The sequence below is a fragment of the Hemiscyllium ocellatum genome, chromosome 6, assembly GCF_020745735.1.
Source record: "Hemiscyllium ocellatum isolate sHemOce1 chromosome 6, sHemOce1.pat.X.cur, whole genome shotgun sequence".
Taxonomy (NCBI): Eukaryota; Metazoa; Chordata; class Chondrichthyes; order Orectolobiformes; family Hemiscylliidae; genus Hemiscyllium; species Hemiscyllium ocellatum.
In genome coordinates this window covers 113,473,976-113,486,350 of record NC_083406.1, presented here as the reverse complement: position 1 = coordinate 113,486,350, position 12,375 = coordinate 113,473,976, and the positions used below count along the sequence as shown (strand labels likewise).

Below are 12,375 nucleotides of genomic sequence, written 5' to 3'. Positions count from 1 at the left end.
ACATTCTTCCATAAGTACAGTGAAAAGAACTGCACATAGAACTCTGGATGCAGTCTCACCAATGCCCTGTATAACTGAAACATAACCTCCCTACTCTTGCATTCAGTTCCCCTCACAATAACCGGTGACATTCTGTTAGCTTTCCTGATTACTTACTGCATTTTCTGAATAACCTCTGATTCATATTCATATGCTATAACATCCAGATCTCTCTGCATCCCAGAGCTCTACAACCTTGCACCATTTTGAGAATATGCATTCTTTTATTCTTTGTCAAAATTTATAACTTCCCAGTTTCCCATCGTATACTTGGTTTACTAGATTTTTATCCACTCAGTTAACCTCTCTGCAGTCTCTTTTTATAAACTCTCTACAATTCACTTTCCTACCTATTTTTGCCATTCAGCAAAATTAGCTATCATACTTTTGATCCTTTCATCCAAATCATTGATATAAATTGTACAAATCAGGGCTCAGCACCGAGTAGAACCACTCATTGAAAGCAGAACCTCCAATAATGCAGCATTTCTTCAGTACTGTCCAGTAACTGTAGTTTGTCACCTGGTACTGGAATGGGTCTTGAACCTGAAACTTTTTGAATCTAGCATAAGTGCTACCATTGAGCCATGCTGACATTTGGAAATTCTGTGTTATGTTAACATACCAGCTAGTATTAGTTTTTTGTGTTGAAGACAATTTCTGGTTACTTGGCACTTTGAGCACTAAAACGAAGGACTCTTCCTGCTTTTGTGACGCTTACAATGCAACTTCGAATGCCCACATGATAGGTTTGGATTAACGCATCCAACATCCCATTTGATCAATTGTTTCTACCATAAGTCTGCTGTCTCCTTGTGACACGTTATAGCTTTTCATTAAATAATCATGATATCTTTCCCTCATCCGCTTTCCCAAGCCAACCATTCCAGCTATTTGTTTGCTTTTTGCACAAAAAAAGTGACTCTTGTTATAGATTTGACATTTGAAACCTTTTTCTTCTCGTATCGTAGAATGTTTGCAAATATTTTAGACTTTTCTTAATCACATCAGATGTGTTATTCGGCTGTACATTCTGAGGTTGAAGTCCTTAACAAGATGTTTCCTGAAGTTCGTTCAACAATGCAAAACTAAATTCATGACACAGAATTTTATCCACTGTGCAGTGAGTACACAGTAATGGGCTAGTCATGACAATAGCATTACAGTAAATTCTCTCGTTTTTAATCCTGGTGTAGATGTAATCCTTATTGGGTAAGAATTCTAAAACTTCTTTCCATTATTTTTCAGAATGGAGCAGATGACATTAAGCGACACAGATGGTTTAAATACGTGGACTGGGAATCAGTGCCTCTAAGAAAACTAAAGGTGAGTTAAGAACAGTGGTTACTTCCAAAATATACAACTTTGTTATTTTTGGATTTAACACACTAGTCAAGTAAAGTGACACTCCACTAAATAGTTTACTGTTGTGTACCAATTATGGATGGGTGTCTCAAGTATTTAGCATGCTTTTGCAGTGTTTTATTTAGGAACAGAATGTGAAAAATTCATTCTTGTTGTGTATGTACTTTAGAATATCCTGTTTAACAGGGAAGCAAGCTTTCCACTTATTCCAGTATGATCTTTTCTCCAATGAACACATGTTCAGATGTAAGTCTGCTCATAAACCTTCCTCTTTGATGTACTGGAAAGCATTAAGTAATATAATCTGATAATTTACATAATTTATCCCCAGTTTCTTAAATGTATCCCTAACGTTTGCAAGGTTAAGTTTTTCACACATATTAAAATTCAATTGTGAAGAATGAAAATTTGCTAGACCTTCACAATATTCTCTGTTGAATGGAATTTTTAATGACTGGTGAATGCAATAGAATAGAATTTTATTGTCACAGGTACTTCTTACATGAAAAATACAGTAAAAGTTTTATAAATTGCCCCACTATGATGCTTATTTGTCCCACCGTGGCACCTACTATACACTTTTCCATCTTTCAACAAAGTTTTAGTTTTCCAACCCCAGCCTGCCCCACTTCCTTCACAACCAGCTTTGCTCAATTCCATTCCCAGGTCCAATCCCTCCACCTCCAGCCAATAGCTGATATTATGACATTCCAAAACTTCCATTATAATCAATAACCAAACACACTGCTCTTTCCTTAGGCCATCTACCCTCCAAACTACAGAAGCCACTCCACATTCAAGCTTCAATACTTCTGAATATCTCCCACAAAAGATCCACACCACATTGCACCGCCCTCTTTCTCCCCCGCCACACACACACGCATGCGTGCGCACACAAGTGGCGCCCTATCCCCAGAGAGCATTGCAAGCTCCACCCCCAAGCCGAGCACCAGCAAATCCCAGAAATGACCCACATTGTGACAGTTAGGCTGGATGCCATAGTTTTCCAACCAGAGCTAACTGAATCTTTGTCTTCTGACATGTGGTGCCAGAGGAGAGACATTCACCTGGTTATGGTTAGAAGGTCATGGCATCCTGTGCAACTGTCACAGTGTGATTTGAAGATCAATAATCTCACAAGTGCTGTCTTTTTCCCACTGTTGCTAATATCTGCTATATAATTAAGTCACCTTTTAAAATGTTCACATTTGTTGTTGAACTATTACCTTTTATTGATCTAAAGTAAGTGCATACACTTAACTAGAACCTTTTAAAAGTAGGAAATGTCCAAAGGTGCTTCAATGAAGAGGGGAAATTGATACTAGAAAATAATTGGGGAAATGGTTTAAAAAAAAAAGTAGCACTGTATATGTGAAGAATTTAAGTTGAAGGGATTTTCTTTATGTATTACTGAGCTACTAACCCACAGAACATCAATCCTTCCATGGCAGTTGAGAATATAATGCCAGCAGAATTACCTGAAAATGTGTAGCTGTTGGATTGTTTCAGAAAATGAACTGGTGTGCTCATGTACTTTAGGATTAGGCAATCTGTTGCCTTTCCTTGATTTGATCAATGCCAGTCCCATTCAAATTGCAAACTCAACTTGAAGTGGCCAAGGAAGGCTCTGAGCTGTTAGAGGTGAACAAAGCATGGTGTTCATTCCAGTTAAGTCTGCGTCTTGTGTATGAATAATAAACAACATTACTGACCTCTCGAACAAAAACAGTCTCTTCATAATAATTAACATGCCTGGACAGTAATCAGCAGGATTCTAAGGTCAGTTTTGCTATTTGGAATGCATTTTAGGTGGCGACCATCTTAGGTATCAGTTGCAGTGAGTTTTCTGAAAACTATGCACTGGAATTTTCAGTTAAATTTCTTTGTTTCTTGGGGCTTTAAATTACATTGGCAGACATTCTGTTATGGTATTCCTGATTTTTTAACTATAAACATGAGGTTATGAAAGTAAATAAGTTATTAAGTGGACATTACAATCCTGAAAAATTATCAGCCATCTGTCTACTGTATATTTTTAAATGCTAATTGAATTAACCTGCCAAGTTGACTCTTTATTGCCATACAGTAGTATTTGTATAAAGCAGTAGATCTGTAAAACCAGCATCCATAGGGCCAACTTTTAAAATGAAACAATTATCTTCCATTTGAATCCCTTCTACCTTTATGCAGTTTGATGGTTTAATTTTCCTTTAGAGAAATGTGCTTTCCTGCAGCCAAATAAGGTAATCTGTGGATTATGTGCAGTCATTGCCCACCCAGACACATTGCTCCATGTGCATGTAATTCCTTTTTTTTTAGTTCAGATTGGCTTTCTAATAGTGAAAATTTGGACTGTTGCCCATTGATGTGCATACTTCAAAACTTAGCTTTCAATAATGATCAGCTTTGCATGTTTCTAAGTCTGATGTTAGAGACTAAAGGATTGCTTGGCATCTTTGTAGTAATTTGTTTTCTACACTCATTTCCTATCATTTGTTTGTTAAATAAACAGGACATTTAAATAGAAATGCACACTCTTCCTAAATCGTAAGCATGCTGTCTTGAATTTATGTCCCATAATATTTAAACTTATAATTGTTTCTACCCATTTTCCTTTCTTTGCATCTTGATACAGTTTTGAATGATTGTGATTTTTTTTTTGTAACAATAATGTTGGTAGTAAGGTTATCTCCAATATAAGTAACTAGTTGAAAGTGACGGATGAGGTGTAAATGTGTTGAAGATCCTAATTGTAGCAGGGAAAATGAAGATTGCTTCTGTCATGCTCTGTTGCTAATATCCTGATATATCAAAGATTTTAAACAGAGGCTGTGTAGAAGATGAGAATTTTTTATAGACAAGGATTTGAGGAAAAGATTGTCATTGAGTCATAGACTACCTTATTCATTTGCAAGTAGTTTAATTTAGTCACATTGAGAAAGGGTAAAGACCAGACTACAAAGGCTCAGATGCATCAAAAACATCTGCAGTAAAACATACTGAGGGAAAAGCAATCTAAAAACTTCTAACTTTCAGCCTTTCTCTCAAGGAAGTTGAATGTAAGGAACTGATGTTTCAATTGTTAAGCACCAGGACCATGAATGCTGATGATCTGAAACACAAGAACAGCAATTGCTCTACAGGCTTAGCAGCATCTTTGAAGAAAGAAACAGAATTAACATTTTCACTGGTGTCAATGTTTAGGTTGGATTCCAGCCTTGAGTGATTCTCTCTGTATGTTCTCCCTATGTCTGCTTGAGTTTCCACCAGGTGTTCTGCTTTCCTCAGTTCAAAGATTGGGTGAATTGGCCATGCTAAATTGTCCCATATTGTCTGCATCTAGGAGTATAAAGGCTAAGTGGATTAGCTATGGTAAATATGGGGGTACAAGACTAAGATGAGGGGCTGGGTCTGGGTGGGATGCTGTTTGGAGGGTCAGTTCAGACTCGATCGGCTAGTTGGCTTATTTCCCCACTCTATGGATTCTATGATTCCAAATGCTGCCAGGCCTGCTGAGTTGTTCCAGCAATTTACTTTTGTGTACTGTATTCAGTTTTGGGCATCAGCTCTTTAGAAAGATTTATTCATCTTGAATGGAATGAAGCACAGGTTCACCAAAATGATGCCAGAAGTTCATGGGTTAAATTGAGGATAGTACAGGCTTGGTTATATTTCCTTGAGTTTAGAAGATTAATAGGTGTTTTATTGTGATATTGTATATTATATGTAAGCACATGATAAGATGTATGTGAGGGACTTTAATGGATTCTGAATCAATTGGGCAGAATTTTAAAATTTAGAACTAGCTCTTTCAGAAATTAATTAGAAAATGCTCTGTTTAAAGAAAGGGATGTGTGGAATTATTTTTGTCATTGGTTGCAGTTGCTGGGACAATTGAATTTTTCAAGACCGAGAGGATAGTTTAATTAGGAATTAGGAAAACACATTAGGAATACAAATTAAGAAATATATTCATTTCATGATCCAACTTAATTGTGAAACAGATCCTCATGCTCCTATTAGTCTAGAAAGAAAATGGGAAAAGTTCTGACTTACTGTTGTGATTCTTTCATTAATGGGTTACACCCAATGTAATGAGGGTATGTTTTTCATAGGAATGGCTGTAATGAATTGAGTTTACAGGAATACACAATACGTCGTCATGTCTTTGAGGAACATAAAATGGTTCATGTATACGAGTTATAATTGTGTTTATTAAGCGAACATTGCAAAAATAAAACCACCAGCAAACCTGTTAGTTGAAGAAGGATATCTTTACATTTCTTTGACCGTACAGAAGATAAAAATTCTGTTACTTACAGATCATCAGGCAATACCTTTATAGATCTGTCCAAAAGCTATTACCTGAAAATAAACTTTCTATTTCAGCCACCAATAGTACCGAAGCTATCTCATGATGGGGACACTTCAAATTTTGAATCTTATCCTGAAAATGAGTGGAAAAAGATCCCACCTGTTCCACCCAAGGATCTGGAAATTTTCAAGACTTTTTGATTATGCTACTAGACCAGGTAAACTCTATATACCTTGTATACATACAGTCTTTTGTTTTAATGCAGCATTATATGGTTTTCTTTAAAGTCAGTATCTTATATTTCATTTTTATATGAAAAAAGTATTTGAGATTTTTTTTAAGGTGGTAGATCTTTTTGTTGTTTAATTCGTTTGTGTCTGTTTTTGAGGTTCTAATGATTATGTTTAAACAACTTGGGTGTTCAAGATTGGAAATAAAGATTACTTCCGAAAGAAGCACAGCCATTCATTCTGGAGATATTAAAGATGTTTTTCCTATTCGGATTAACTTCAGGAATTTCCTGTTACTCTTTCAATTGCAAAGTCTGTGCTTTTTAGTTTGAAAGGATAATTGACCTTTGAGTCTGTGCAGAAGCATAATATGTTGGTTGGGATCAGGAATTTAAATTGAGGCAGATTGGGTTGTTTTCTCTGGGATTATCTAAATTTTTAAAGATTATGAACAAATTAGCTAAACTGAATCTTGTGAATTACTGACTATAATGAATGGCTCTAAAAATTTAGATGGACCAAATGCAAAGTACTGGAAATGTGAAATAAAAGTCGTAAAATCTGGTAGTATTCATCCAGTCCAGCAGCATCTATGGAAATCTGAGCGCACGTTTCCAGGAAACTAGAAACATTTTTGTCAGACTGATAAAGTGTCAAAAGAGACCATTCAGGCCATTATTCAGGTATCATCCTTTTTAAAAACTGTCCCATCATTTCACTCCTCTGCTTTTTCCTCACGGTCACACCAATTTTCCTTTTCAGTGTGGCTGAAGTTATCATATAAAATCAATGAATAAGCACAACAATAATTTTATCAAGGAAGAATAAGTTGAGAGGTGTGAAAAGGTTGTGGTTTATTAGAAAGGGCAATATTCTTTAACTTTTACCTCTAATGGTAACATTTTCATTTATTCAGGGTGGATCAACATTTACATAGCCTTTTCACACTGAATTATGAGATGTTTCCAAATTGGCCAGCAGAATACAGTGTATGACGGAAATATGTCTTTCACTATGTTGGACACCGTCTGGTTCAGTTAGTGTTTTTTTTGTTTAAGTTTAGTGATTAGTTCCATCTCCATGCATTACTGAAGAGTCATTTGCCAGAAACTCTGGCTATGTTTTCCACTCATGTGTGCTACCAGAATGCCGTGTGTTACCAGTCTTCTCTAGTTTTTTTTTAAATGCAACATTTGTCCAACTTTCAAAGTGGAACTTAGTTTTGCTGGATTCTCATCTAGAAACTGGATGATCCAAACACCATTCTGTTCCACTGTTTAATTAATTCTTTGATTAGAGATCTGTAACCCTATTTAATGTTTCAGTATAGTTTCTTACATTTGGTAGCATCAAGTAAATCATGTAACATTGAGCAGTGAGATTCTGATGGGCTTGAAGTCCATCTCGTTGATCAGAAACCTGAAAAGTTTTAATTTTTTCAAAAAGAAAGACCATCTCTGTTGCAAAATATTCTCTATTTCCTCAATATATGTACTTTCTTTCTACCCACAGAGCACTGATGAGAAGTGTGACTAAACGGAACATGCTCCAAGAAGGATCATACATCAAATTGCACATTTTATTCTTTCTTTTTGTTTTTGCCACGTGGCCTCCCTGTGCCTATATGACCTCGTCCTAGTAAGCACATTGAAAGTTTCCATTCAGAAACATGGTTTGACTTAAGTACCTATCAGTAGGCTGTTACTTAAAGGTGTACGTTAAAGGTTGGAGGTCTAAACTGGAATTTTCTTTCCATGAAAATGTGGTATAGATTATGTAAAATAGAAAAACAGATTTTTTTTATAATAACAATATTATCGCATGTCCTTTACAGCACCTGTTTTTAATAATTGAATTCCTGCTTATTCTAAAATGTGGTATTATCCAGATTTCTTTATTATTATAAAATTGCCTTGATTGACAAGCACAAGTATTTCCTTACAATGATTTATTTTTTAAGAGAAGAATTATTTGTGTTTATAGAGATGTAAAACTAGGATCGTATCACTTTGTAAATACAGATAACTGAAGTGGATGCACTATGCAAGCATAAAAATCAATTCGAAGTTTTAGGGTTTTTGTTTTGAGTAGAATCAGATTAAGGTTTTTATGAAAGATATATGTGTATAATTTTCTGTTTAATGGGATCATCCTAAATACCAGCATTTTGCTATTCTTTTTCTTATTTGACACTGTAAGTATTTGATGCCGTAGTGCAATGAGCTTCGGAGTTATCACTGGCTCCTGTTGGCTGTACATTGCAGATTCATTTATTTTTCTGACCCTGGCTTACAATTTGATTACTGTATTGTTCATTGACAGAGTCAGAATGCTAATTGACCCCTTTACCATGATGTTAGCTTCAATGTCATTGATTAGGAGTGTGGAGAAATAACAAACATTTCAGCATTTTAATTTTAAAATTTCTTACCTATTTCTTTCTTTTCTGGAAGTTGAACCAGAAAGCGTTTCTTGTATCAATTTCACTTCTTTTTTTTTCCCCAAAATACAGAATATTGAGAGGATGTAGATGGGTAAGAATTATAACAGGTGGAATAAACCTGTCTATATCTTGAGTAAAAATATTGGAAAGAGTAATTTGACAAGTATTGTACATCTATGTACCAGGTTTTAACAGTAAAGGAAATAATTTTTGTCTTGATCATGACACAAGGTTTCCATTGTGTTTATCTTGAAAAGTGCTTGAGTGCACTTTTTATCATGTGTTTAATTGATTGGAACAGCCCTAGCAAAACAGTAATTTCTAGCTACTGTTGCATTTGACCATTCTTGTTTGAAATAGGTTTACTTCCTTTTTACAGAATGGCTACATTGGTCATCAACCAATGTTCTAAATAATATTTACTGTATTACTTCTTAATCAAGACTGTAGATAAATGATCTCCAATTCCTCTACTTGACTGGCAACTGTGTGAGCTTTTATGTGTTGCTTGAACAGAGTTCTGTTCAATATCTTACCTTTTCGCTTACCAACAGACCCAAATCATTATATGAGGAATCGTGGCATTGTCACTCTGTGGCAAGTCCCACTGTGTACATGCCGCATACTGCCTTATGTTTTTCTGTACAGATAGTATCTGATTCTCACAGAATATTAGTACATAAACATCTCTACAAAATCACAGGCCATAAAGATCTGTTTTTGTTTTAAATCTGGCTTATGCACTGAACTTTACAGTTTACATTTCTTAATGATTTTGTCCAACTGTATTTTACTTGTTTGAGTTTGATGAATAAAATGCTAGACAGATAATGAATGGCTAGCTATACAAAATTATATTTGTGAAATCAGAGGCTGCAATTTGAAATAAGGTATGTCTGTTGTAAAGGCATTTTGTGATATATGTGTATATATGGTGTACTTAATTTGTCAACCCCAATCATCCTTGTTTCTGTGAATGTTTATATAATGAGATACTGGTCAAGGTTATAAATCAGTTTCCTTTTTCCCACTAACTATTTTATCCAAGAACAATTTAACATGTATGAATATTGTATTCATAGTAGCCTTGATATTAATGTACATAGACAAATTTCTAACTTGTTTTATGTACTAAAAATACTTTATTTTCATCTCCTGTTAAATGTGTGCTCTTGAATAATGTTTCTAAAAAAAAAATGTTGGTTCTATTTTTAGCAGCATTACACTGTTAGTTTGAAGGCAGTGTAAGTTTACAAAGTTCTACCTTTGATCATGACAGTTAATTATCACTTTGCACAACCTGACGTCCGTGCTGTTCACATCTTGAGGGCAAGCAAAAGAAACATGAACCAATTACATTGGTAAAAAGACCATGGTGGTAGCCATTGTAATGTTTTTTTAAAAATACGGCACCTTCCTATCAACTGACTTCTTGAGGACTTCTAAGATGCAGAATAGACTGCCACCCTGTACAGCTTATACTGTATTTGTTATGTAATTGAATTGTAAATATTGAATTACAAATGTTACTTGTTGATGGAAACCATTTTTTAGCCAAATGTGCTTGTTATTTTACAGGAACTAATGACAATCTAATGTTGAAAAGTAATTGATATCAGGGTATTGGCATTGTTTAATTATTTTCGGTGCTTCATTTGTTTGCTATCACAGCTTCTACTAATTCAGTCACTTTAAACCTAATGGAGAATTGAAAATATTTGGTTTTCTTTTTCAGAAGACTGTTAGTCCTTGTAAGCCTCGACCAGTGTATTCTACTGTTTGATTGTAAAAATAGACTTCAGGCTGCAGGTCTCTCTGACCAGATTCATTTAATCCAACCAGTTGTGAACCTGTTGGAGTCCATTTGAAGTGGATCGTATTTGCAGCTTTTATTTTAAATAGTATCGTTATGTCTCCCACCCTAATTCCCAGTGGATTCCTGGTACCTGATGAAAACAGTATGGTTGAGAATAGCACGCAGTCTTGGTCAAGACTGAGATCCTCACTTGTAATAAAGAAGCAGCTCGTTGAGGTTCATCTTTTAATTTATATTACATTTTGTAACAATTCTAACCAAATTGGACAGTGTTCTGCTGTAGGACAGTGCTTCAGGACATTAAGCACAGGCCATTTTGATCTTTAAGGCTCCACCTCAAATTTCAAGACTCCAATTTATAATTTGCATGACTAGCAGTGTTTTTCTATGTTCCTTACGGTCAAAGGTTTCGTCTTTGCTGCCCAACGTCGAATCATATGACCTAGGAATTAAAACATGAAAGCGCCTGTGTGTACTGGAAGCTGTGATCTGACAAGTGGATTCATAAACACTATTGAGGGGAAACCAGTTGTAGTTCAACAAGCTTTTTTGAGTTCATGTTAAATATTGAAGGTAATAAAGAACATCATCGTGTACCTATTTGTGGGCTGAATTCAGTTCATACTTTCAAATCCTAGAAACTCCTCCACTCCTAACATTAGGAAGTGTGATCCCTTCCTCTTCAACTGTTACTCTGACATTTGCTGAATAAGTTATGTTATAGTAGACTCAAAGCCAAAAGTGTGGCCTCTGATCCACCCTCAGTTCAATGTGAGAGGATCAGCTAGTTGAGCTGCCAGTCAAACCTGCTTCAATCTTTCCCAGGTATAAGCTCCCTGGAGAAGCTATTCTCTTGCTGGGGCCAAGAGAAAGGGCCATTGTAGCATATTACATGAGAATTACTGAAAGCATTAGCAAGCTTCATTGTCTTAAACTGATGTGGAATGCAAGAAATGCTATTCTGCCAGATGTTTCTTCTTTAATCCACATTCTAGGAGCTTGGTGCTATGTGGATTTAGCCTCTCGAGAGTTGAGGTTACCTTAATAGTATAGTTTAATTTATAGATCTGAAATTTGCCCTAGGCTTGGGAGTCATGGCTGTTACCATGAAAACTTGAAACAACACATGGTAGATCAGTGTTTTTTTTTATCTCCTGAACTGTCACTTTAAAGTGCAATTTGTAAATCAAGTAATGTAAAGAGACCTGCTGAAACACGATGCGGAACATTCTTCAGCATTAATTGAATGAGGTGCGATTATTATCATTTTCATACAAAATCTGTTTAATTACTGCAATTATTTGAACAAGTTTGATACTGTAAATCAATTTTGCAGCATTGTAAAATAACTGATTTATTCTTTAAATTGCTATAGCATTGTCAAACAACTGGGTTTGCCGCCTTGGATTGTTATTTTTGCAATGCCTAATAAACCAGCATTCTCTAATTGTGTCAGGGTATTTTTTTTCCTTAGGAAGTTGCTAAGAAACCTGACTTGAAATAGTGTTGTGATCATACTTGTATACACATGTTGAGCCTTAACATTATTCAATATTTTGATTCTTAAGAGAAGTTCTGCTAAATCCTAGGATAGGATTAAGCGACTCGTTATTTGAATCAAGTGTTTTCTGTCTTGCGAATGTCGGTGATATTGAGAACCTCGTGGCAACGCTGCACGAAGAAAAGGAAAAAGAAGTCAGCCGTAATGTCTTAATAGTAGAAGCATGTCAGTTTGATCTGGTCATGGAATAGTATCGCTAGTAATGAGTGTCCTAAGCCAGAACCACCCAGCTTATCACCTGAGCAATGGAGAAAGAAGAGCTACTATGTGCAATGAGAGTAATATGAATGGCCATTTTCCTTTCGGTCCCCTCCCCCATACCAAAGTAATTTGCAATAAAAACAGATTGCTGGGGATACTCAGCAGAGTCTGGCAGTATCTGTCGAAATAAATCAAATTAATGTTTTGAATCCTATGATCCTTTTGGCAGAACTGAAAGCAACTATGAAATGGTATTCATGCAGGTGATTGGGTATGGGGGTAGGTACTGGGGAGTTGGGGGGTTTGGGGTAGAGAATGCAAGGAATGTGTCAAGTAAATGGAGACAGTGCCGAGAAAGGGGGAAAAAATACAAGACAGAGGGATTTTTGCTAATAAACTGGAAGA

General features: G+C 35.7%; 1 protein-coding gene across 2 annotated transcripts in view; it reads left to right on the top strand.

Annotated features, from left to right (window-relative positions):
- Nucleotides 1-11,655, top strand: part of prkx (protein kinase X-linked) — a 127,751-nt gene extending 116,096 nt beyond the window's left edge. For both annotated transcript variants that reach the window (XM_060826289.1, XM_060826288.1), the window contains 3 exons: nt 1,288-1,365; nt 5,794-5,936; nt 7,462-11,655. In XM_060826289.1, the coding sequence (XP_060682272.1) occupies nt 1,288-1,365; nt 5,794-5,919 (204 nt within the window). In that variant the 3' untranslated portion in view covers nt 5,920-5,936; nt 7,462-11,655. The remainder of the gene's footprint in view (nt 1-1,287; nt 1,366-5,793; nt 5,937-7,461) is intronic.
- The last annotated feature ends 720 nt before the right edge of the window (nt 11,656-12,375 follow it).